The sequence below is a fragment of the Danio rerio genome, chromosome 14 (assembly GCF_049306965.1).
Source record: "Danio rerio strain Tuebingen ecotype United States chromosome 14, GRCz12tu, whole genome shotgun sequence".
NCBI classification, from domain to species: domain Eukaryota; kingdom Metazoa; phylum Chordata; class Actinopteri; order Cypriniformes; family Danionidae; genus Danio; species Danio rerio.
This window is the reverse complement of record NC_133189.1, coordinates 37,795,441-37,822,500: the sequence shown is the minus strand read 5'-3', so window position 1 is coordinate 37,822,500 and position 27,060 is coordinate 37,795,441. Positions and strand designations below refer to the sequence as shown.

The 27,060-nt window shown below is 35.1% G+C and overlaps 4 protein-coding genes across 40 annotated transcripts in view; 3 read left to right on the top strand and 1 right to left on the bottom strand.

The window, feature by feature from the left end:
- The window catches only part of rab41 (RAB41, member RAS oncogene family), a 17,259-nt gene extending 14,162 nt beyond the window's left edge, over positions 1-3,097 (top strand). For all 15 annotated transcript variants that reach the window (XR_658191.5, XR_012389435.1, XR_012389438.1 and 12 more), the window contains 1 exon segment: positions 1,237-3,097. Coding sequence is in view for 7 of the 15 variants with exons in the window: in XM_005173245.6 (XP_005173302.1) it covers positions 1,237-1,301 (65 nt within the window). In the remaining 8 variants the exon portion in view is untranslated.
- Positions 3,098-5,906: 2,809 nt separating this feature from the next.
- On the top strand, positions 5,907-13,425 carry stard14 (START domain containing 14). Of its 2 annotated transcripts, XM_005173231.5 has the most exons (7): positions 5,907-6,016; positions 6,193-6,379; positions 6,727-6,874; positions 7,158-7,261; positions 9,155-9,272; positions 9,351-9,403; positions 12,095-13,425. In XM_005173231.5, the coding sequence occupies exons 2-7, from the start codon at positions 6,194-6,196 to the stop codon at positions 12,299-12,301; spliced, it is 816 nt and encodes a 271-aa protein (XP_005173288.1). In that variant the 5' UTR covers positions 5,907-6,016; position 6,193; the 3' UTR covers positions 12,302-13,425.
- A 1,900-nt stretch (positions 13,426-15,325) lies between these two features.
- pdzd11 (PDZ domain containing 11) lies at positions 15,326-19,511 on the bottom strand. The gene is given in 6 exon segments (NM_212957.2): positions 15,326-16,089; positions 18,434-18,494; positions 18,602-18,700; positions 18,777-18,917; positions 19,007-19,109; positions 19,481-19,511. Coding segments are annotated over 5 exon segments (429 nt in total). The 5' UTR covers positions 19,100-19,109; positions 19,481-19,511; the 3' UTR covers positions 15,326-16,054.
- Positions 19,512-22,955: 3,444 nt separating this feature from the next.
- gdpd2 (glycerophosphodiester phosphodiesterase domain containing 2) overlaps positions 22,956-27,060 on the top strand; it is a 32,371-nt gene continuing 28,266 nt past the window's right edge. For 12 of the 22 annotated variants that reach the window (XR_012389871.1, XR_012389869.1, XR_012389874.1 and 9 more), the window contains exons 1-2: positions 23,014-23,111; positions 25,886-25,951. The gene's annotated coding sequence lies outside the window, so the exon portion shown is untranslated. Of the gene's footprint in view, positions 23,112-25,885; positions 25,952-27,060 lie in introns of all 22 variants that reach the window. The other 10 variants (XM_073922078.1, XM_073922085.1, XM_073922089.1 and 7 more) reach the window with 2 other exon arrangements.

Genomic DNA, 27,060 nt, shown 5'->3' with positions numbered 1-27,060 from the left:
TGTGGCCGTGGACTACAAAACCACAGAAAGTCATAAGTTGCACGGATTAATTTGTTGGAATAGCCTCAGATTCCAAATTTTCAAATTGTTAAAATATATTATTCTATCATAACAAGCCAAACATTATTAAAGAGCTTTTTTATTTTATTATTATTTTTAGCTTTTAGATGATGTATGAATGTCAATTTTTAAAAAATGATATGAATGACTGGTTAAGTGGTCCAAAGTCACATATGTGTGTATGCTCTTTAAACCCCACAAGTTGTGTGCGATATGGAGAACAATATGGGACAAAAAGTGTTTTAATGTATTAAAATACTCTTGCATACTCGCACTGTGTTAGCGATCATAATATTATGTGAATAGCCTGATTTTTTTTTTTTTAAACAAATATAGAAAAATTGTGATCGTCAACAGTCACAGTTTGACTGTTAAAACAGCCAAATACAGCAAATTTCGAGACTATTTGCATATGACACATAATGCTTATACCGTCAATACGTGTGCTAACCACCTTAAGATGATCAGCTGTTAATGTTGATGGCCAATTTATTTTGGCCCTAATGTCCTTCCATATTGATACATCAAGCTCTTAAAGACATAAAAAAAAATGTTTGTTACTGTATGCCCTAGATCAGGGGTCACCAACCCTGTTTCTGGAGAGCTACCTTCCTGCAGAATTTAGTCCCAACCCTGATCAAACACACCTGAACCAATTAATAGTAGCTAAAGCAGCACTTGATAATTACAAACAGGTGTGTTTGGTCAGGGTTGCAACTGAAATGTGCAGTAAGGTAGCTCTCCAGGAACAGGGTTGATGACCCCTGCCCTAGATTATGCATAAAAATCAAAGTTTATTTTGACCTTTAAGGATAGATCACCCCAAAATGAAAATTCTGTCATCATTAACTCAGCCTTTACTTGTTCCAAACTGGTTTGGGTTTTTATTTATTTTTTAATGTCCTGAACGTAAAAGAAGATATGCTGGAAACCTGTAACCACTGACTTCCAGAGAAGCAGTAACAAATTCAGTGCAAGTCAGTGGTTACAGGTTTCCTGCATTCTTCAGCATATCTTCTTTTGTGTTCGACAAAACCAACAAAATGAAACTTGTTTTGAGTAAGAGTGAGTAAATGATGACAGAGTTTAATTTCAGGGTGAACTATCCCTTTCCAGACATGTTTATTAACATCACCCAGTTCTTACCCACTTACCATCCTTAATCTAAACCCACAGTGATCGACATCAAACTGGAGAAGCCGCCGGAGTTGCCCGTTACCGAAAGCAGCTGCTCGTGCTAGTAAACCACCCTCGTCCCCCGGCAGGCCCTACGCCCCCCCTCCCACTCAACCCCCTCTCACACACACACACACAGCTTGCCTCTCAGTGGTCACTCACTCCTCTCACGGCCCCATGTCACGAGCCAAGAACCCTTTCTTTCTCTTCGACTCAGTGACTTCTCAGAGTAACCGTGTGGATGTGCTACAACTCTAAATTCAAACGGATTCCAAAACATGTATAATAATGGGGGGAAAACGTAAATCAAAGCATATTTTAAATGCGAAAAATCTGTTCTGGCTGCATGGCATTAAATGGGACTGCAGACTGACATAAGCTCATATGCTCTTGAGTTTTCACACATCAGTGCTGTCATAGTCATTGTGAAGTGTTTCAGAGCCCGGGCTGATGTCCTCTTGTTTTTTTAAGGGCCTTTTTAAGAAATGACACTGGAGGAAAAGGTTGAGATTGTTGTGTTGAGAGGCTGTAAACTTCTGTTACCAAGTTGTTTTGTTTTTTAAACACACTATTTTGTTGGCAGAAGTTATTTAATCTGATTTTGAAATGGTCATATCATTAATATTCTGTATAATTGGGTGTTTTTTTTTGTGTTTTAAGCGGTATTAGGGACCAGCTATCAGTTAAAGGTCTTTTTGTTTCAAGATAGATTCACGTTCGGCCAATAATTGAGCAGTTTTGTTTACAAGAGAGGTCTCATTCGAGAACAGGCTGATTTTATATTCGGAGGGTTGCATGGAGGTCGAATGTATTGAGTTGTGAGGGGGGGGGATTTTGGATTTAACATTCTTAGAAAAGGGAAAAATTGCTTTGCAAACATTTTTATTTCATCAAAACTAAAAGCCTAAGATATTTAATGACTTATCCACAACTAATGGTTTAAACAAACTTTAATGGTAAAAACAAACCCTGTATGTACTAACAAAACTATGGTAACTGAGCTTGGATATGGAAAGCATCAGCAATTCACACTAATTCCACTCATCATTTTCTGCCTTGTTTTTGCTGTGCGAGTGTAGGAGCAGCATGCAGTTTAGAGACGGTTTAACACAAAATTGCCTTGCTTGTTTTGTTGTCATAGTGCACCAGATCAGGCCGTAGCGCTGTGCTTTGCTCCAGCCTGTTAACATTGCATAGAGCTAACGAGTTTTTGAGTTTGGGATGTTTCGATTTCCTCTTTCGACACGGCTATCGCTTGGTGTACAGACATGTCTTAGTATTGCTTGTCGTAAGACTGTTGGTTTCATGTGTTTATTTATTATCTCACTAGTTAGTGAAAGTGTGTCGTATGCTTGACAGGAATGGCAGCAATGTGCAGGAATCAAAGGTTGATGTGTAATTTGCATTGCTGCCTGGCTACTGTATCGCAAAAACCTGCTCATGTCACTCTCCTCTTGCCACAAGTCCCATCTGTAACGCTGGGTTTCTTCAGTATAGCTTGAGTGGGCTTTTATTTGCTGGTGGAAACCCCTCAGCACTGTCGCTTTTCCTCTCATTCGACGACAAATCCTGAAAAACAAGGGCATCAGGTGCGTTTTAAACGTTAACATTTAATATGGTTTGATTATGTAAGAATTGACATAAGAGTGAAAACCCTCCTGAACAGCTCTGTCACTCGTCACTGACTGAATACTCAGCTGTGTGCTCTTCTAAAGTGTGTTGGTCTGTTTGAAATACGCTGTCTACTAGTGTTTAGCAAAGTTTGTGTGAACAAAGTACTATTATTATTATTATATGCTGTAAAAAATGGAAGGTTAAAGAGACACCAAATGTATCACATGAATAAAAGATATTTCACCAAGCTTTGCTCTTAGTCTTGGTTCCTGTGGGGTTGGATGTTATTAACATTCATTCATTCATTTACTTTTCAGCTTAGTACCTTTATTCACTACATCGGAATGAACCGCCAACTTATCCAGCATATGTTTTTTACACAGTGGATGCTCTTCCAGCTGCAACCCATCAATGGACACACCCATACACTCTCATTCACACGTGTACACAATTTAGCTTTTCCAATTCACCTATAGTGCATGTCTTCAGACTTTTGAGGGAAACAGCATCCAGAGGAAACCTCTGTGAACTCAAGGAGAACATTCAAACTCCACACAGAAATGCCAACCGACCCAGCCGAGGCTCGAACCAGCAACCTTCTTGCTGTGAGGCGACAGTGCTACCCCCTGTGTCACCTTATTATTAAGATTCTCCATGTATTATTATGTAATTACATCACACAATCATTGGCAGTCAATTTCATGAAAAACATAGTGATTGTCAGGGGTGGATTTAACCAATATGTAAGGGTAACCGCTTAGGGCCCCGGGAAATTAGGGGGCTGCGACCAATGCCAAGAAGCCTACGTATATTAATCATCCTTAAACTATTTTATTTTATTTTTCTATTAGATGTTGTCAAATCTGTCTATAACCATTACAATTTCAATTATATTCTTTTCTAAACTAGGGGGCCCCATGAATAGTAGAACGTTCCTTCTGTACTGTATGAAAATTTAATCACAAATCACAAACATGGCTGATTAACTGTACATAGTTTGTGAGCTTGCTTTTTATTTGCAAATTTATTGTATTTAATTTTGAACTCAGAAGGTTCTGTTCTCCCTGTGTTCGCATGGGTTTCCTCCGGGTGCTCAAGTTTCCCCCACAAGCCCAAAGACGTGGTACAGGTAAATTGGATAATATGAATTGGCTGTTGTGTATGTGTGTGAATGAGAGTGTAGGGTATGGGTGTTTCCCAGTGATGGGTTGAAGTTGGAAGGGCATCCTCTGTGTAAAACATGCTGGATAAGTTTGCAGTTCATTTCGCTGTGGCGACCCCTGGTTAATAAAGGGACTAAGCCGAAAAGAAAATGAATGAATTAAGAAGGTTCCACTTAAAATTTATATTTAACATGCAATTTATTCATAAAAAAACTGAATCTAGAGGTAAAACAAATGAGAAAGAAGAGTGTTTTAAGTTTTAAGGCCCCCTAAATCATTGTCCGCCCCTGTTGATTGTAATATCTCACTCAATTTTGCATTAGAGGAGAGACGCGCATTATAGTTTTACATACTAATAATACAATGAAAGCTTGCCTCTGATTAAAATGTGCTTTTTTACTTTATAAATATGCTCTTGAACAAATTACTGATTAACTTTTCATCTAAAGTTGTTATAAAGAAGATCCAAATTTCTTGTTACTGTTTAATTTTGGCTATATATTCATTTTTTCCCTTTAAAATGCAAGATTGTTGGTAAATGTTTACTATGTGTGAATAACTATGTGTGATGACTTCATGAACACTAAGTTTCTCAATTTGATGTATTATTAGGTGTGAATTTAAACGTTGTCACTAAGCAGTTTTTCCCAGAAAATAAGGGGTCAGAATAATAAAAAAAATATATATATATTATTAATGGCAGCACGGTGGTGCAGTGAGAAGAACTATCGCCTCACAGCAAGAATGTCGCTGGTTCTAGACCCTGGTTCTAGACATTTCTGTGTGCAGTTAGCATGTTCTCTCCATGTTCGCCTAGGTTTACTTCGGATGCTCCTGGATCCCCCACAGTCCAAAGACGTGATCTGGGTAAATTGGGTAAACAACATTTTCTGTAGTGTATGTGTAAGAGGGTATGGGTGTTTCCCGGTGTGGGGTTGCAGCTGAAAGCGCATCACTGTGTAAAACATATGCTGGATAAGTTGGTGGTTCATTCCGCTGTGGCGACCCCTAAAGAATAAAGGGACTATACTGAAGAAAAATGTATGAATGAATTTACTTGATTTTGCATTGGGTGACATTTGCATTCTGATTCACTTTTCATCAAAACCTGTTGCTAAGAAGATCCAAACTTCTTGTAAATGATTAATTTTAGCTATATATTCACCTTTTTCATTTAAAATGCAAGATTGTTGCTAAAAGTTTACTATGTTTGAATAAATGTAATTAAGGGACTACATGAACACTCTGTTTCAATTTCATGGATTATTAGGTATGAAACACATCACTGCAGTTTTTCCCAGAAAATAAGGGGTCAAAATAAGATTAAAAATAATATTTTTGTGTGATTGAAAATCAAGGTTATTTAAAAAGTCTTCTTATGTTCTTAAGGAACTGATATTGAATTGTGTGTATGCGTGTAAACTGTACTTAAATAGGCCAGATTTGTGGTACATATATATTGTTGTTACACTAAGTAGACAAAAGACATATTGGTGGGTATCTCTATGTGCCGTATTATTAAGTATCAACGACAGGCATTATTATTTTTCCCCAGATGGCCTAATACATCTTATCTAACAAAGTAATTCTCAGTTTTTAACTTAAAGTGCTTCGTCCATTCAGTGTCTCTGCCATTGGTACCATCCAGTCTGTCCGACACAATGAGTTTCCTCTCGGTGATTATTTTGAAGGGTTTCGGTGGGTGAACTCTGGGCGGTGTTCTCAGCTCGTTGGGATTCAGTTATGAATTAATCATGTAAATCGAATCAGTGAGACCACTGGACCCACACCTGAATGACCCATCAATATGGGCGTTTCGACACACCCGGTTTGTGGCAGTTTGTCTGCAGTTTTTCTTGAGTATAAATCATCGTAATGTCATTGTGTAAAATCACTGTCGTTCAGTACTGCTGGCTGCGCTCTGCTGTTTTGTAACACGAATACACCTGTCCTACTTCCGGAAGCGGTGACGAGATTTTTCCACGCGCTTACGTCGACGACAGGTAAGGAATTTGCGAAAAAATCTTGTCGAGCTTGAAATGTTAATCTGACTGCGACTACAATAAACGCTCCTCATACTGAACAGAGACCAGAGATATCGAGTCTTGACACAAGTGACATCCCTCAGACGAATCTTGTACTTTCGCTGTGATTTTCATTGGTGAAATTGTCTTTTCAGAATGTCTCGCGGTTCAGGAATCCTTCCAGATGAATCCATGTTCGCTGAGTTCAAGAGACAATGCTTGTCTACGGAGAATTGGGTCAATAAGTATGATAAAAATGACATGGAGGTTTGGGTCGAGCAGGCCCCTTTATCTGCTTCTATTAACAACAAAGGAAACTACAGCAAAGTGCACAAAATCAGGGTAAGATGTTTGCCTACGTCTAATCAAACTGTTTATGATGTGTGTGTGTGTGTGTGTAGGATTTTATATTGTTAAAGAGTACCTTAAACAGATTTTCAGCCTTTATACATATCAATATAATTTTCATTTATGAAGAAAATAATAAACTTTAGTAGTAGAAGTGACATAGCTACAGTACACCATAGTCTTATAGTGAGTTAGACATATATTATAAACAATTAAGTAGATTTAACTCAAAATATTTTATTTTCTGCATCGCATATATTAAATTTCAGTTTATTTACATGTCATGTGTAGCTACTGCTGCCATAACAACACGCATGCAAATGCCTTTGTTTCCAATACAGTGTCAAATAAACATAAAGGATGTATCTGCTGCCACCATGTATGATGTTCTTCATGACGGCCAGTACCGGAAAACATGGGACCCTACCATGCTGGAGAGTTTTGACATCGCCCGTCTGGCTCACAATGCTGATGTGGGCTACTATTCATGTGAGTCACGTGTTCAGTGTTGAAACTGTAGCAGTTTGAAACCTTATGTTGAGAGTTATTCTATAATGTTTGATGATAGTTATTTGAATAGTCCTTAAGCTCTTGTTCTTCTAATGTGACAGCAGTAACGGCTGAAGATAAGGCTCCTGGGAGCATGTTTTTGTGTGTATTTATAGTCAACACCAAGATAGCTTTGTTCCTCTTTTTTTCTTTCCCAGTCAGTAAAAGCTATTTATAGACCTACGGGCTGTAAAAAGACTTTATTTTTCTCCTTAATTCACAGGGATTTGTCCAAAACCATTGAAAAACAGAGATGTGGTGACCCTGCGCTCATGGCAGGCGTCTGAAAATGAGTATGTGATCATTAACTTCTCAGTGAAACATCCGGTACGTCTTTTATTTGCTTACACCTTCTTTTATCATTATGCACAGTCATAAATAGGTTGTGGACTTAAAATGAGAAAAATAATGACTTTCAAACAGATTTCAACCCATAAAACTTATGTCAATTTAAAAATATTCTAACACTGAGTATTTTAAACATTTTATTTTCATTAATTAGAATTTGATTGGTCATTTTGAGATGCACCATTTTATTGTTGTCAATGTTATTGCCAGATTTTTGATCAATTTATTATTTTTTGCATATCAGCTAAAGCTTGAAAGATGCTTGTTTAACACTAAACATAGTACACTGTAAAACCCAAAAAGTTAAGGTAACTCAAACCGTTTGAGGAAACCGGCTGCAACAACCCATTTAAGTTCAAAAACTAATCTTAATGAGTACTGTGAAGTTAATCCATTTGAGTAAGTGAAGCAATTCGAGCACAGTAAAACCTGATAAATGAATAGAACTCAAACCAACTGAGTACTGTAAAACCTAATAAGTAAAGGCAACTCAAACTGTTTGAGGAAACCAATAGCTACAAACAAGTTAAAAAACTGATCTATATGAGTGCAGTGAGCTTACTCCATTTAAGTTGAAGTAATGAGGTATTTAAATGACTCATTACCTTCAACACTGAGTTCAAAACTCTTTTCAAATGAGTTTTATTAAAAGTATTTTCACGTTTTGTGTAATCTGTTGAGAAGTTGGTAACAACAGCCAGTAAGTTGTTGGCAATCAAACTAAAGAGCATTGATGGTAAATGCAAAGAAAGAGAACTAATTAAGGCTACCATAATTGTCAATGACTACGTTCACATGGACGTCAATAATTGAATCATTTGCCTTAATCTGAAAAAGACAATAATATGATTAATATCACAATATGATTAATATGATTAAGGTGTTTACATGAGTTGCTTTTTGAATGTTCTTTTCATGATCCCGTTTTACATGTTATAGCACATATTTTGATTAACGTCATTGCGTCAATACGCTATCCACGTTTCCTTCAGAGTTTCATGTAATTTTGGGTGTTTCATTTTTCTTTTTCGACTTTTACTGCAGTTTGGCACTTTCATTCACGAACATTTCATGCATCCCTGTTGTGAAAAACAAGATATTGAATGCGAGTATGAACTGCTGGAAGAGTGTTGTTTTAATGGAATTTCATATCGCACACCTAATATTTTGCAGTGTGTGTGTCTGTGGTCCTTCACTGACTCAGTAGGTGCAGAGAATAGTATCAAACAGCCCTGTGTGTATAGAATATACTGTCACAAATCGCAGCAAAAAGTCCTACTTGTCCAGTAGTCCAATAGTTTGAATAAGGTGTTTACATGTCTGCACTTCAATAACGCGTCTGAAATCGGCATACTCCACATGTCTTAATTTGATTTTTCTTAAGTTCAATGTTGACCTTAATCAGATTAAGTTAATCAAATTGCTGTTTACATGGTGGACTCTTAATCAGAGTATTGTCTTAATTATATTAAAAACAGATTATTGGTGTCCATGTAAAAATACTCAATGATGAGAGACATCCTTTATCCAACACATTCCAATTGTTACCATCAGGCCGTTGATATTGTGTTCCCAGATGTGTAAGAAATAGGAAAAAATTATCATTTATACCCCAAGCAATTAAGTTTTAAATTCATCCTCCCTCAGTAGCAGTAGCATATATATATATGCAAAATGTGAAAGGTCAGAAGTCTCGGTGAGTGTATCCTGGACATGAAATTTCTCTATGGGGACAAATAAAGTACTAACTAATTAAACCAATGTATGTGTTTTGAACTTGATCATTTCTACTATAGTTAAACAGATTTATTGGTAGTTGATTAAAATGAGTTGCATCTTTAATAAACACATGTTTTTTATTGTTATTTTAAGAAATATCCTCCACGAAAGGATCTCGTGAGGGCCGTTTCCCTAATGACCGGTTACCTGATTAAACCAACAGGGCCCCAAAGCTGCACTTTCACATACCTCTCACAAGCTGATCCTAAAGGTATGAAAACATTCAGCACTTCTTTCATTTACATCGGACATTTGCATTGTTTTCTGAAGATTTTTTTCTTCTTTTTAGGGTCTCTTCCGAAGTGGGTTGTCAACAAAGCATCTCAGGTCCTGGCTCCAAAAGTAAGTAGACATGTTTGTGTGTTTGTGATGATTCAGTGGCTGTTCTCTGTGAGGATGCGTGTGTTTAAGGATTGTGAAATCACAGTGGTTGCCATGGTAAAGCTGCTGGAAGATCTTGTACTGAAGACGCTCACGCAGCACTAGCTGTGCCAATGTGAAACTAGTTTATCTTGTTCTGCTGGTAGGCAGCATGACTACAGCCGTTTTTTTTTTTTTTTTTTCATTTACAGAGAAGAAAGTCACTAGGACTCATATTAAATCACATCTGATCTTTAATAATCATTTGTTCATCACAATCCTGACTAGGCATAGGCTGGTATGAGAGTCTGACGACATGATAACCTTGAATAGAAATATCACGGTAGTGTGATTACTGCTCTGAAATATATTCAAAAAACATAAACTTGCATATACCTTAGGAATGACATAACAGGAGATTATAGCAGTTTTTAAAGCATGACTTTTCCAAACTACGGTAAACCTTGAAACCAGTTATCGTCCCATGCCTAATCCTGACACAGGAAGCAATTGCATTTTGAACTTTGGAAATGTTCTTTTTTTCTGTCGTTTTCGATTATTCCTGCTCATGGTATGACTGTTTGCAGTGTTCACAGTATCTCTGTTCAAAGTGCACACTGATAACGTCGTTTATACATCACACTTGCCGTGATGTACACCATTATAACAATGAGGTGTTTGTTTTTCTGCTGATCATTGATCAGGTGACAAAAACTGGTTTAAAACCTCCTTTAAAAGACATCTCTTATAGGCTACGTGAATATATATATATATATATATATTATTAACTTGATATTTTATATATTTATTTAAATGTGTACTGGTAAAATCGAAGTCTGGATCGTTACACACTTCACAAATTGCAGGTTGTTTTATTATTTATTTATGTAGATGACGTTATATGAGTTTGCGTGAGTTTCCTCCATGTGCTTCGGTGTCCCCCACAAGTCCAATGACATGCGCTATAGGTAAATTGCGTAAGCTGTAGTGTGTGTGTGTGTGTGTGTGTGTGTGTGTGTGTGTGTGTGTGTGTGTGTGTGTGTGTGTGTGTGTGTGTGTGTGTGTGTGTGTGTGTGTGTCCGTGTGTGTGTCCGTGTGTGTGTCCGTGTGTGTGTCCGTGTGTGTGTCCGTGTGTGTGTGTCCGTGTGTGTCCTGGTCCTGGTCCTCCAGGTTGGGGTTGAATGTTGGGCTAATGACCCACCTCGTAAAAATTTGATGTTTCAAAAGACCAAAATGGTGTGGCTAAATATCAACTTCGATATAAACGTCTCTGGGAGTAAGTAAAATGTAAGTCCTTTTGTTAATTCAATTTAATGTGGACACCAAATCAGGATGTCTTTATCTCTACATGGTGCTACAATGTTACTTTTTAAAGTATAATGATGATTTTTATTCTTTTATGATTACTCAACTACTTTGTCTATATCAAACCAAACGGCAGGTCATTCACATTAAATTTCGTCTTATGGGCAGTATTGCACAAGTGATACACTGTAAATGAGCAGCTTTCTGTATTTTGTGATTCATGGAAAAGTAAAAAAACAAAGTGACTTTTATTAACATTTTTTAGCAGTTTAAATGGATGTATTGTCTGGGATGGTGTTGTGTGATTACAGTACAAATACCTTATAATAAACTGCCAGTAAATCATTTCTCTTTATTTTATTTCATATATCAGTGTATCAGCAGGGTCTTAAAATGTCTTTAATCTCTAAAGCTAATTTTACGGCCTTAAAAAGTCCTAAATCTACAGAAATATTGTGTTGTAGGTCCTAAACAGGTCTTAATTTTCCTTTGTTCATGTATAGCTATCCAATCTCACCATTAACGCCCAAACAATCACCAACAATTCATCTTAATAAAACTCTTAACTTTTTATTTGCTAAAAGCATTTAGTTACTTTCCTTACAGTAACATGTTTAGGTTCTACATTTATTTACTCCTGAGGAAACTGACCTGACTTGTATATTTCATTATTATTATTATTCATTCATTTTCTTGTCGGCTTAGTCCCTTTATTAATCCGGGGTCGTTTTTGCGCAGCGGATGCCCTTCCAGCCGCAACCCATCTCTGGGTAAATTATTATTATTTTATTATTAAATATATTACATTTTAATAATTTTTAAAAGGGCAAGTGAAAATGTTTTCTAACTGGGATATTTAAAAAAAATCCTTAGAGCTAAGCCCTATAGAAGTTTAAAAGTTCAATCAAAACGGTCCTAAAAATGTCTTAAATCTAACTTGATGAGACCTGCAGAAACCCTATTGTATTATTTCAAACTAATAAATGTCAATAAAAGTCACTTTGTTAAACTGTAGAGATGAATTTTCAACATCAAAAGTGGACAGAGCAGAGATCAAGATCCCATAACGCAATTCACAACCGTAAATAAACAGAAAACACATGTGAATCACAAAACACAGAAATGAACAGATATTTTTTACTGTACTTGATGTTGCCAAGTCAGAATCCAGAAATGCTGCTTATTTTTAGTAACACTTGAACAAAAAAGACTTGCTGCAATTTGAGTCACTGCACTTCTAGAAAATGAGGTAAAACTTGATTCTGTCACATTGTTTGGGTTACACAAGACTGAAGAAAACGGCCAAAGTTCAGTGTCACTTCCGGCGATACCAGTGCCACTCCTTCATTCTCTTCTGTCATTCCTCAGGTGTTGAGAAGCGCTCATAAAGCTGGACAAAACTACCCTGCCTGGAAAGCAGCAAACTCTCCAGATCATAAGCCATGGCTGTACCCCATCCAGAGCGAACTGGCCATGATGGACCCCGCAGAGCTGTCCATCCAGCGCGGAGACTCGCTCGAGAACGTGGATGAGAGCTCGACCAGAGACGCTCAAGAGAACGAGGACAGCAGCTAAAAATGACTTCAAACTGAGAAGAAAAAAAAAAAAAGAGCAGACGGTTTGTAGCTCTGGTCCAGTTACCTCACACCACACTTCTATTCCTCCCTCCTGCTCACAGAGTAGATGTTTACAATCACAGCACATCCAATTATCCACACCAGAGGTTCTTACGCCATCAATGGTGCTCGAAAAAGAGGAATCACTATGCAGCTCTAATTCCTAATTTAGTTTAATACCATTCTGAAGGTGGTTCATTTTCGTGAATGACCTTTTTGCTTTGTAATTTATTATTAGATGGTTTGATGAAGCCACACCTAAGTGGTGTTAATGGCAGTTGAATAGCTTGTAAGTAGTCAAACATGTTTAATATTTCTTTTAAGTCTCCGTGTTTTGGGAGAGGCTCTCCTGCAATGCCATTCTTTGTTTGCATATTTATATCTGTGCGTCTTTTAAATGAGGTGTGTGTTTGTGCGTGTGATAATGAGTGACACCAAGCAACAATGAGAGAACCTGTGTTTTGTGGCCTTGTAATAAGAGCGAAGCAGACCAAAACATGAATTAGTATTACCTCAGGATTTATTACTTGAAGTGGTATTTGTTCAGTTGCCTGTAACAGGCAGAGGGATAGTGAAGAAACTGATTGATTGAGCTGTCCTGTGCTTTACACTTATGTCTTTAGAGTAGTTCAGCCAAAACTGACAATTTTATAATTTCCTCGCCCTTTACAGGTGTTTGACTTTCTTTTGTTGAACACAAAAGTCCTTTTTAGATAGATAGAATCCTGTAACCATTCACTCAATGAATACCGTCTTCAGCATTCTGCAAGATATCTTCTTTTGTGTTCAACAGCATAAAGAAATTCATAACGGTTTGTAACCATGTAAGTAAATGGTGAGGTAGTTTGTGGGTGAACTATCTCTTTAATTTGACAGCAGTGCATTCATGCAAAGGCATTTGTCAGGACAGTCGGGTTGCAAAGTTGCCTGTATTTATTACAGATGTTTTTATTCTGAGGAAGGATGGATGTGTAGATTTGAGTTTGGGAACTTGAATTTAATATGTATGAAGTCCTAACTCACTGAAGGGTAATATGGTTTTGTACATTCACTATTTTAAATAAATTATATTGTTCTTTTGAAGGCTTTTTGTTTCATTCATTGTTCTTAATAAGATTGTTTATTGATTTTGGAAGGTATATTTATGGCACTGCGCATTATTAGTTTACATAATCATTGTAGAATACCCAGCGTAGTGTCTGCATGTCCACCAATCTGTGACAAAAGTCTAGTCGCCTATAAGTTTTATGAACAACAAATAATACTTTGACTTCTAGTTGATGATTTGTATCAGAAGTGGCTTATATGAAAGGCAAAGGCCTCTAGATTAATATTGTGCATGACTCCCATGAGCTTGGACGACTGCATCCATACATCTCTGAAATGACTCAAGTAACTCATTAATAAAGTCACCTGGAATGGCAAAGAAAACGTTGTTGCATGACTCTCAGAGTTAATCAAGATTCTTTGGATTCATCTTCAATGCCTCCTCCTCCTTCATCTTACCCCAGCCATGCTCACTAACGTTCATGTCTGGTGACCGTGATGGCCAATCTTGGAGCACCTTGACCTTTTTTGCTGTCAGGAACTTTGATGTGGAGGCTGAAGTATGAGAAGGAGCACTATCCTGCTGAAGAATTTGCCCTCTCCTGTGGTTTGTAATGTAATGGGCAGCACAAATGTCTTGATACCTCAGGCTGTTGATGTTGTCATCCACTCTATAGATCTCTCGCACATCACCATACTGAGTGTAAGCCCAAACCATGATTTATCCTTCACCAAACTTGACTGATTACTATGAGATTCTTGGATCCATGGAGGTACCAATATGTCTTCTGAAGTATTTGTGATGATTGGGATGCAGCTCAACAGATGATTTATCAGAAAAATCTACCTTCTGCCGCTTTTGCAAATGATCAACTAGATGTCAGGTTATTATTTGTTGCTCTTACAACTGGGATAGACAACAAGACTTTTGTCAAGTAGTGTAGATTAACTTTACTAACACTAACATAAGTTGCCATTTCTGAGATTATAATATTTACTTCTTACACCCTTCCACACACCTTTTTCCATATGTAGAAATTAATTTTTTTTCTTTTTTTTAATCAAAATTAATTTTTTTGTTTATTTTTTCTGGACTCAATAAAAATATTTTCTATAGGATGTTTACAATATTATGTTTGTGCATATACTTTAGTCAGTACTAAAGCCAAATCTGGAGCTAATATAACAAAATAACTTACGATAATGATTAAAAAATTAGTAGACCAAATGTATTTGTTAGGGAAAAATATTAAAGACATTTTAAAAAGAGCAAAAAATAAATAAAAATGTTGGTGTTAAATTTTGTAGTTTGTAATTTAAAAATATATATTTAGCATGAATATAAATGTATTATCTTTCCAATTCTAAAAACAATTGTTGGCTAAAATATTATTTAATAAATATATCTGTTAAATAAATCTGTTTTGTTTAAATGCACCAAAATATATGACCTATATTCACCGAGAAATAGATAAAAATATTTATTTTCAAAATGGGGTGTACTCAGTTATGCTGAGTATGCAATACATGTAAGCAATACATTTTGTAACAAAACAGTCCATGTAATTAAATCCGCAAACAGTATTTATTAGCTAATGGGGAAAATAATCTCAATGTAGTTTATTATTATTATTAATATTAGAAATATATTCTACTGGACAATAGTATAATCCTGTCCACAGAACTTTTATTTTGCCGGAATGCCGAGAAGACGTTTCAGTTCTTGTGTAATAGTTATTCTTAGCTTAAAATGGCAAAATACTCTTAAATTAAGTGACTGTCAAAGCAGTTCTGCATATGAACTTTGTGTTCACGTTCTCATAGTGAGATTGCAGATCCTGGAAACACCACGAGTGTCTAAACCAACACGCGCTTGAGTTTGTGTTTTAAACAGAACTTATTCATTCATTCGTGAAGACACACAAAACATGCAGACTTAAAATAGCCTTGAGAGGTTTAATTTTCAGACACTAGTCCATATTGCAATAAGGTAAGTTTTACATCACTACATTTCTTTTATTCACCCAAAATTTGCCAATAGATGTTTTATGACTAGATCCTGCGATTCAGTCCAGGTTTCACCCATCAGAGAACATCATGGGATCCTACATATTTATTTGAAAAAATGTGGATAAATGGCATTTGGACATAAACTACACAGTGTATGTGCACAATTGAATGACATTTAACTAGTCAGTAGCAATGTGTTTTTCAGCAGGACATCAAAATGCTTATGCACGACTGAAATGTACTTAAAAAAGAAAAAGGTTTTAAAGAATACAAGATATATTAGTCATTATAACATCAGTCATTTTATAAACTAAATTACTCAGGAATTTCCCTTAGCCCTACACTTCTATATAGTTCTTTTAATAAATAAGACTTCTAGCATGTGTTTCTCTTCATGTCCCAAAGAATATGCTTGTTTTCCCAGATGAAAGCACACATAAACAGGAGACGCATCTGGAAAAGCCAGCGCTAGATGTGAATCATCAAGGCATGTGCTGGAGTGTTTGAAGATGATTTCTTTGAGCAGTCTTTTAGGCAGAGAAAAGAGTTTGTGGGAGGAAGATGATGCAGAGGAGACGAGCCTTTCTCACTGACACACCAACGCCTCATCGCTGCGTCACGGCACTGCTGCGCTCCTGAAGGTCTACTCTGACACCTAGTGGACAGTCCTCTCCTTCTGCCGCTGGTAATCTGGAAACACATTCATGATGTCAAGCACAGCCAGAAACAGTCACTTGAAGGGAAAGTTCACCCAAAACTGAGGATTCGGTCATCGTTTACTCACGCCTCACTCGTTCAGACCTGTTTGAGTTTCTTTTTTCTGTTGAACACAAAAAAGTTACTCTGAAAAAATGTTGGAAACCTGTAACCACTGAATTCCTTAGTATTTCCTATTATGAAAGTCAATGGTTACAGGTTTATGACATTCTTCCAATTATCTTATTTTGTGTTCAACAGAAAAAAGAAACTTATAAAGGTATGGAACCACTTGAGGGTCAGTAAGTTAAAACTTTTGACTGAGCCATCCTTTTAAGCCAGGGGTGTCTAAACTCGGGCCTCAAGGGCCAGTGTCCATGCAGATTTTAACTTGTCTCAACACACCAGCAAGAATGTTTCTAGAAAGCCTAGTAAGAGCTCAATTAGCAAGCCCAGCTTTGTCTGATTAGAGTTGGAACTAAACTTTGCAGAACACCAGCCCTCCAGGACTGAGTGTGGACACCCCTGTTTTAATTATTTTAACTAGACTAATGCAGTGGTTCTTGATATGATATAGCCCCCCATTCTCGCAGACATCTCCCAAAATATTTATTCGTTCATTAATTCAATTTCTTTTCAGCTTAGTCTCTTTATTTTAATTAGGGGTCACCACAGCGTAATGAATCGCCAACTTATCCAGCATATGTTTTACGCAGCAGATACCCTTTCAGCTGCAACCCAACACTAGGAAACACCCATACACTCTTGCATTTATACACATACACTATGGCCAATTTAGCTTATTCGATTCACCTATAGCGCATGTGTTTGGACTGTGTGGGAAACCAGAGCACCCGGAGGAAACCTGACCTAACACGGGGAAAACATGCAAACTTACACAGAAATCCCAACTGACCCAGCTGGGGCTCAAACCCTTGCTGTGGGGGGATCATGCTACCCACTGCGCCACCATGACGCCAACATATTTTTTTTTTTAAATATATTATCATACAGTTTCAGTATTTAAAAATTTGAATGTCAAATCATTATAGTTATTAAGTCATTTCATAACTACAGAGCGTCTAATAACTAACTGTAATTCTCTACTTCCATACTGAAGAATGAGTCCAGTTTCTTTTTTTTCTTTCCTCAGAGCAAAAACACAAACTTTCACACATTTTTGCTATGATTTACAGAAGACATCTGCTAAAATGACACTTAGTGAACCTAAAAATCTTTCATGAAGTTTTGTATACTTTGGCAGCACATATTTTATGTTTGAATAAGATGTGATTTTTGTATTATTCTTAGACATTTCTTCTATAATTAAAATAAAAATGTTAAAGAAATAGCTTTGTTTGCATGAAATAAGATCAAAATTATGTTATAAAAACTGCTGTGTTTTAGACATGTTTATATTAGTTTTTAAACAGTAAAAATCAATATTTGCTGGAATAACCCTGATTTTAATAAGAAACAAAAATCTGATTTTAACCCTTACATACAGTGGCCGAGAGAGCTTAACATGCTGCCATTTAAGAAAACTCATGCAATTACAAAAAAACAACAGCAAATTGAGAACGATCTTCATCTGTTTCACTGCACACATGCTGCAAATCCTCACAATGCAAACACATTTTTAAAAAAACGTGCTACACTCTCACACCTCAAACAATTTGGGAAACGCACTGCATTTTCTCACAACACAACAGAAATGTTTCAAGTGGACCCAAAAATGTGACAGACGCCGCTGTGCCGTGAGTATTGTCCGCGATAATGCTCAGTGAAGTTTTAGGTAATCTTTGAAAGATTTTTTTTTCATATCCCGATTCCCGTGTCTTTAGTATTTATTAGCCTAAATAACCATAACCTAAATAGCTTGGTCCGTCATGTTTTAGGGTCCCCTTGAAACATTTTCAAATATTTGCGTTGTGAGAAAATGCAGCTTGCTTGCATCTTTTACTATATGGCGTGTATTTGAATAGAGGTAAAGTTGGTTTTATATTCGGATATTCAGACTTTCTCCTTAGTAATATAATTTCAGAAAAATATTCTTTGCAAATTGTAAATAGGGAAATCATATTAGCAGCAAATGACTATCAAAGTACAACATTGTTCACAGTGAATTAGATTGTGTTACTGTTGTTTAGAAGTCATACTCGCATGCTAATTCAGATCGAATATTCAAAGTAACATGGTAAACAATATAGAGACTGCTAAATGAACGAATGTGCGAATATAAAACCAACTTTACCTCTATTGCATTTGAAATTTGTTATTCAAAACTGTAAAGGAAATGTTTGATTTGTCATGTCATATTAATTATTGTAATACTCACTGTAAGGGAAATATCGAACCTTCATCAAAATCTCTCTTGCTGTCTTTAAAATCTCCACTGCCTAGAAAACAAATCAAAGATTAGACCAATTGAGCTTAGAGGCACATCCATCCAGAGGCATATCCAGTCAGTGTTCTTCTGTCCGTAGACTGACAGGTCAGATCTTACCCTTGAATGCTCAATGTCTTGAAAGTCCACTTCATTGACAGAAAGCACCTGATCACCCTCCTGAAGTCCTGCCCTGTGGGCGTCTGAATCTGGCACCACCTGTCACAAACAACATACGATTAAGTCAATTGTTTAAATAGACGAACAAGTTTTTAACTAGCACAGCTGAACTCACCTTTGAAATGAATATGCCAAGCTGCGAGGCTTTTCCTCCACGGATATTGAAGCCCAGCTGTGCACCAGGGGGCTTTTTTAACACTATAGTGCGAGGTAGGAACTGGGCGAGCTCATTGTTATAGTCAGGGTGATGAATCCTCTGATTACAAAGAAGAAAGATGATAATTAGGATTTATGTTTGATTACAAATGATAAGATTAAATGAAGTGCAATAGTAGTGTTCAGTACTTCTTGTGGAGGGATCCATGCAGGAGGGTTTTCATAGGAGGGAAGAAACACTACCGGCAGCTGATAATCATCATACGGAATCTTCTGGTCCATGTTTGTCGAGCTGGACGTGAGAAAAAAATCAATAGCGTCATGATGTCATTAATCATCTTTACAATAAAACAATACAGGCTTGGTTATAGCTATAAAGAGTTATGAAAGATGTATTTTAAAAATTATTGTAGTGATTTTAGTATAGAATTATTCAAATGGATGTAAATTCACTCTCTGCGGTTCTCATTGTACAATGAGCTACAGTAGGCTAGCTTGCTAACACACATCAATAAACACAAGATGCGATGAGCAACAGCGTAATAAATTCTCAAATGTTGCGCGAATAAACTAAGGTTATAAACACGCTTAAACTAAAATCTAAAACAACGAGTATATGCCGCTTCTTTTGCTCTGCAGTTTTGTTTTTGTCTGTCAACTCACCAGAACACATTGAGTCGAGTGAACCTTTAGCCCCGCCCTTTCGCTGATGACGTCAGCACGTTTTTCTTTTCATAGGAAAGCAACAAAATATAAACTTATGGTTAATGAGAGATTTGTAAGTCAAGGGGGGGATATTAAAGCCAAAACTGAAGGATTGTCACGTTTAGTATACACGGCTCTTGCATTCGATGCTCCACATTTAGTCATAAAAGAGGTGGATAAATTTTTGTTCAATTTGATATGAAGGAGCACACCACATTATTTAAAGAAGACAATTTTGTGCATGCCACTTAAAGATAGTGGTCACCATGTTGTTAACTTCAACACCGTGTAGGCTATTTAAAAACAAATAGATTAAGAATTGCCTGAATAAAGGCAAAATTTGGAGCATCATCCCTGAATTAGTTTTTGACCAGGTGGAGGGTTTAGAATTATTTTAAGGTGTGATTTTGATATTAACAAGGTGCCAATAAAACGTTCCTCTTTTCATTAACGAGTATGTTTACTATGGATGCTTATTTACAAGCATATTTTTTCTCCACATAAATCAGTGCTCTATAACCTTTGTTATACAGTGATGTATAACAAATGGATAACCTTTAAAAATAAATATTTATTTTATAGAAATTGGTACAGTAATGATATATTGGTGCGACAGTTATTCAAAAGTAATGGTCAATTTCTTTATTATTGTGATTACTGCCAAAGAATTTGCAATAGCATTTGATGCAGTTCCTGGTTGTCTTGTTCAGCTCTTATCTGGTAATATGTCCTCTAAATCCAACCTGTTACATACTAATTAGTTAAGTTATAATGGTGTGAAAATTATAGGCAATAAATTGAATAAGTTCTACATTTTAAAAGTTTTGCAGAACCACATTGTTGCCTAAATGCAAACCTTTTTGGAATTGCTTATTTGAGCAGATTGAGTGGTAAAAAGTTTGGAACTTGTCAAGTAAATACTGTCTCACCAATAAAGTTAAAGAAGTGACAAACTAATCAATTAAATTTATACAGTGAAACAGGTTGTTAATTTTTTTTAGAAACATTGAATCTGCGTGCACTTTTTGTGAATTAGAAGAGGAATCCAGAATATGTCTGTTTTTTGAATGCACATATACACAAATGTTTTGGTTTGATGTTCAATATCTTTTATAGTTAAATCTAAAAAAAATTAGAAATTAAGCTTTCTTGTAAAGGTAATTTTTTGACATAATAATAATAATAACAATAATAATAAAAAACTTTTGAGCAAAATTTGATTATTCATTTAATGATAATATGGGAAGTCCCATTTACACACACACAAAAAAAAAATGGCCAAGGATAAACCTAACGTTTATTTGTTTAAAATTTATCTTAAAATTGAAACCATAAAATACATTTAAAATATTTTTAAGAAGCGATAAGCATGTATGCAAAAAGGATTTTTTTGAATAATTTTTCGTATGCGTATTTCTTGTAATTTATATATCCCCTGTAATTTTATTCATTTATTTATTTTTTTTTCTCTATTGATTTGTTCCTTTGATGTTTGAGATAATGTAAAAACTGTATTCCTCAGTTTGTTTGTATGCTATTGTTCTTGTTATTCAATAAATAAAATCAAATATGTAAAGCTAAACAAAATATTTGTTTTTCGGCCAGTTTCTTGTTGCAGTTCACCCCAGAGTGAGCGTGGACTCTGGGTCATTTCTCTGACAGAAGGCTCTTTATGCTCTCTTGCTCAAGATCATCTTAAATCACAAATGCCTTGTTTGTAGTGTCAGGGTTAACTTTTTTTTCATATTTTAGTTTGAAGGATATTCTGTTACACTGTAGACTTTTTGTTATGTGCCTGCTAAATAAGAAATCCACTGTAAAATATTAACCTTCCCTGAAAAAAAAAAAACATCACTGAAATGTGCCAAAAACAGCCTCACTCATTGTTCACAAGTCTGGGCATTTTAGCATTAACAGAGTCAGAGGCAGTGTCACACTGTAGATATAATGTAATAATTAACATAGTACAGCAGTTGCCCACTGTGCTTCTGAAGCAAGCAGGTGGCATATTTGCAAAAATTGGAGTGATTAAACTGAAAACGTAATGCACCAGTTTGTTTAATGTCTCCAATCCTCCTCCTTTTGTAAAAACTTGAAGTTGTATGTCACATTTTTTTAAAACAATATATTTAGAAATGTACAATGTTTTGCTTGTCATAGAATGTCTTGTCATTATTATTTAGGCCCAGTATTAATTTATTATTATTATTATTATTATTATTATTATTATTATTATTATTATTAATGTGGTTAAAAATAAATCTATAATTTGCTTCTTTTTATTTTATGTATTTTCTTTTATTTTAATCCACTGATTTTAGTAATAAAACAGATGTTTAATTTCAGTTTATAAAATTCCTCTTTTTTTTAATTTTTTTATCTTATTTTCAAAATGACAATTTTCTTTTTTTTCAAATTTATTTATTTATTTATTTATTTATTTAAGAATGAAAATATACAACCACCATCAGGAGATCAATATAGATACAATAGAGGAAAAAGACAAGCTACATTAGCTGCAGAAAGAAAAAAAGACTAACAAAACAAAGAAAATATAAGTAAATTACAATTGTGTAAACGTGTATGAAAACAAATAAATCAAGGGCATTACAGGAAAGCTATCCAAATCTATTCAAAGTCAATATAGATGAGAGATCTGCATAAAGAATCTGACACATTTGTTACACATACAGAAAGATTTGAGCAGTCAACTTCAGTCAGAAACTGTCGAAAAGGGTTTGAAGCCATTTATTTTTGTTTGTGAAACACTTTCCCACTTAAGGTAAAAAAAAGTTGAAGATAAATTCTTTAGATTTATGTGCAGAATCTGAGTAATAAATAATTTCTGTTAAACTAAAAGATTGTCCAAAGGTAGTAGGAGTGTTTAAATAATTATACAGGTCAAACCAAAATTTCTGAACAAATTCACACATACAAAATAAATGTATTGAAGTTCATCATCCTTACCACAAAATATAGCCTACAATTACTCGGAATATCAACATATTTGGAAACAAATTAGTTAGCCGGATATATTTTATGCAATATTTTAAATCTTGATTTCTTTCGTTTTATTAGGAAGAAAGTATTTATAAAGCAGCAACCAAAACTTTTCTCCAGTCTATACTATTAATTACAGCAGCCCCTTTTGCCTCGCGGAACAATACAGTTCAGATTTCTTTTCAAATGACGTGATGGCGTTCTTCGATGCGCATGCTGTTGATGAACCAAAAAGGCATTTTTTTTACTGAACGACTAAGAGAATATTGCGTATTTACAGACATAAGGTTATATTATTTAGCTAAATATGAACTATTATCAGTTATGATACACTAAAGGTTGCTTCTTTATTCGAAAGCTCTTTGATTGACGCGGTTTGAGTGCCCTCTATCGGACGCGAGTGGAACATTCCACCACTGTCCCCTCTCTCTCCAATAGTATGTTCCTGCACTCAGGGAACGTGGAGCCTCATTCATTGTTACCGCCTCATTAATATTCTCTCAGCGGGGAGTTGGAGTGCAGAGACCGTTCAAATGTGCTGAAGTTTGAGAGGCTGAATGGGATTTCGCTGTCACATCGTTTTTAGCAGGTAAGGAAGTCATATTCATGTATAAATTCAGTCTATTCTCTCGAACTTATCAGTTCTGGTCTCCTGTTTTTAAAAGAATTCATCAGGTGTGCTTCAGCGATTTAAGTAAATCATATTAGGATTTACGTTTAACGTTTAACGTTTTTCATGTAAGCAAACGTAAATATTTACTTTATATCTCGAATTATGTTAAGGTTGATAACTTTTCTCTTCTAGTGATAATTATTTTCTGCAATTTGGATTTTTCTTTTGAGAGAAATAGCCCCCTTCGTGGCTGTGTTAAGACACATTTAACCTGAAATATGTTTACCCTTGGGTTAAGAATGTGCCATGATGTCAGTGAAGTGCCGATGAAGATTAAGGGGTTTAAATTAACTTCAGTCTGAGTTGAAAGCTCTTACATAATGACAGCTGGACATAAACTCATTTTTGTGGCATAAAGCAGTGTTTATTTAGTTTTTAATAATGTATGTCAAAATGAGCATATGCCTTTGTGTATCAGCAATCTGTAGCTAACGTTAAACTGAAAGAAAGTGAAATAATGTGGTCTGTTAATTAGTTCAGTTTTATGTTATTTCATAGCAGAGATTAAACATGCACTGTGTTGAACTGAACTGTGTTGAATCTAAACAACCTGATTGTCTGATATATATGCAGGATTTACATATTGTTTTGCATAGGCTGCTTTTCATATTGTTTAATAAGTACACGTTAATAAAAAGTTCCTACGCTTACATCAGCTACTTTTTATCATAGTTTTGCTTTATGAGCACATGCATTTTTTTCTTTCTTGTGTTTTTGTGTAAACTTTTACTGCAAAAAATAATACAGTTTGTCCACATGTGAACCCTAATTTTTCTCCCACTAATATTTTATTGATGAAACATGAAGTCGAAATATTCTTCATTGAGAAATTGTTGGTAAATTTAACAAACAATTTACAAAGACAGTAATTTAATGATGAATTAATCCCGATAATTGGAAGTATAACATACAGCAAATTTATTTTTTATTTGCAGCTTTGAAAAATCTTTTTGCAGAAGAAAATTTCCCAGAAGAACTTTTGCATTTTGTCCCTAAGTCTTTTGAGATATTACCTTCTCAACAAACTTTAGTTTTTTTTAGAGTAATGATTTCCAACAGCAATAAAACGTTCATAGGCTTATATTAGCTACTTTCAATCACAGTTTTGCTTTATGAGCACATTAATTTTTTTCTTTCATGTATTTCTGTGTTGCACTAAGTTTGCTCTGACTGTAAAGATCCACATGTAATAATAATGGTAATATAATAACAATAGTAATAATAAATCATTTCATTTGAAGGTGCATTTTTTGACACTCAAGGTCACTGTACAAGACGGCACGCAAGAACAGTCAGTTCAAATAACAACACAATATAAAAGTCAATAGAATACAATACAGTTTTAAAAAGAGTTGAAGAGAGTAGGTCGTTCTAAACATATGTGTTTTAAGGACTGGTGTGAAGACTAATTCTTCACTCTTCCCCATTTTTTACTGTTGAAAAATGAAGTAAACTTCACAAACAGTTTGCAAACCTAAAAAGACAGTAGCACAATGAATTAAACTTAAAAATTGGAAGTAGAACATGAGATTTTTATTTATTTTTTATTTGCAACTTTGAAAAATCATTTTGCAATGTTTTGCCCTGACGGATCTCATTTGATTTGCTCATTTGATCGGGAAATGTCCTCAAGTCTGGATTTGAACTCGGGACGCCCTGAAGTGCTACAGCACCATACATCAATGCGCTAACGACTATTGCGCCAACACAATTCTCTTATAGAGAAGAAAATATATAGATATTTTATTTTACACAATGATTTTCTCAAACAAAATTTGTATGTTTTTTCAACTTCAGGAGCTGACCAGGCCAAAAAATAAACAAAACAATTTAAATCTAATTCAAATCTAAATTTAAATTCCCTCTAACTTACCTATTTTCAGCAAAGGAAAAGAAAAGAAAACACGCTTTGTTATCTAACTCCTTTGTCCACAAAAACAATCAATAAAAAAGGTAACATTTGTCGTGGAATAAATAAATTAAATAATCATAATAACAACTACAATACTACTACTAATAGTAGTAATAATAATAATAATAATAATCAATAAAAAAATAATTAGTTGTGGAGTTTATTGATCTTGGTTAATTAGCATACAAACATTATTGTAGTTCATGTTAGCTTAAGTGCTTTACATAATATTGCAGATACAACTTTTAGTTATGAATTAAATTTTTTGAAGTAAATACTAGGGATTATAAATACTTAATAACTAACTTATTGCTTTTTCTGCAGTTTAATATTAATAATCAATTATAATTTTTTAGTTTTGCCGTTCTACAATGCATTTTATTGTTCCCCAGTTCCCAGGTGAAAATGAAAGCACTCAGATTCTTGTAATGAAAGAATACCAGTATAATGAAATTGTTCCACTCTGTTAGATTAAGTCTCCTTGTCGGATAAATTACATTCAGACACCAGATCCTGGCAGAAAATTTCTCTTTTGTCTGGTGTCCCTACAGCCCGTCAAAACAATTGTGTAATACTTACCCAAAATCTGTTCAGTCCTCAAAACCTAGAGATGAATTGATGATTAAAATGAGCAGAGTGTGTTTAAAAACTTAATCTAATCAGTGTAAGCGCTATAATAAGAAACCAAGCAAATAGCAATGGAAAATTACACTGTAAAACTATTGTCCTGTGATGTGAAAAACCTTGAAATTGAGATATTTCTCTTATCTCTTAACAGTGAAAACAAATCCTCCCTCGAATCTACAATAAATCAAGACTCCCAAGCATGGCAAGAGCAAAGACAGTAAGTAATGAAATGCAAACTTAATACTAAAAAAAACTTAATTAGTGAATGATTTAATTCTAAACTCTGGATTAAATGTTAACAGGGGATAATGATTATAAATAGATTAAAAGGAGAAAAGAATAAAATTAATTGGATTAAAATAAAACAAATAAATGGTTTCCTTCTTAAAGCAACACAAACCGGTTTCAATCCTCAGATCTGTGTATTGGCTCAAGATCAGAGAGTATTTTTTTAGATGTTTTAGGAAGTAAGAAATATTTTTGTTAGACCCTTTGAACCATAATTCAATCAGAGGTCACACTGCAACAAAGACCCTTTGAAACAAGTGTAAATTCAAGCCATGAACTAAACAAAGAAGCTATTTTTGCTCTGTGATTTAAATGGCATCCAGTGTTGGATTGCGTTGTACAAAATGCAGAAAGACTGGATGACAACAGGTCATTTAATCACAAAAATAAGCTGCAATCTACTAGACTGACCTGAAACGAGGTTAAGTGACTTATTAAAGTGCTGCCATGCTTCTCTGTAGAGTGAGAACATCGGCTAAAGGCTTGACAAACAAATCTTTCTTCTTTGTCAAGTTTGAAGAACGCTTATCGCTGCGTTTTGTGAACCGTGTCCCCGCTGGCAAAAATACCAGCGGGAAACTCCTATACAAACTAATATCTAGTCAGTGTAATGTTTCAACCAAGTTTTTGTAACACTTTTACTATGGTAGATTTGTATCCTTCATGCAGGAATACTTGATTTATGCTGCACTGTAGAGATCTTAGCAGGAATTGCGTTGACCCTGATAGACAGATACCCTTATATGTATATCAGCGAGTTAGATCTGACAGTTACCAAGAGCATCGGGATGTTTGGTCATGGTCTTATGAAACACAAAAGCATCTCCCTCTACCATTTTAAGATGAGATGTTCGCTCAGTGGTAATGTTTACCTGACTGACAGACTGTGTAGTAAAAAGGTTGGTTTTTACTATCATACAGAGCAGTTCATTCCGCTGTGGCGACCCCTGATAAATATGCGATAAAATGAATAAATGACTCATATTGTTTCAATCTTGTGAGGTATTCATTCATATTTAGAACAAAAATTGGCAGAAA

Excerpts from the sequence above, each read along its gene's own strand:
- stard14 (XM_005173231.5), top strand. The coding sequence starts at position 6,194 with ATGTCTCGCGGTTCAGGAATCCTTCCAGATGAATCCATGTTCGCTGAG. Across the intron at positions 6,875-7,157 it reads TGATGTGGGCTACTATTCAT|GGATTTGTCCAAAACCATTG; the intron begins GTGAGTCACGTG and ends CTTAATTCACAG. Across the intron at positions 9,404-12,094 it reads CTCAGGTCCTGGCTCCAAAA|GTGTTGAGAAGCGCTCATAA; the intron begins GTAAGTAGACAT and ends GTCATTCCTCAG.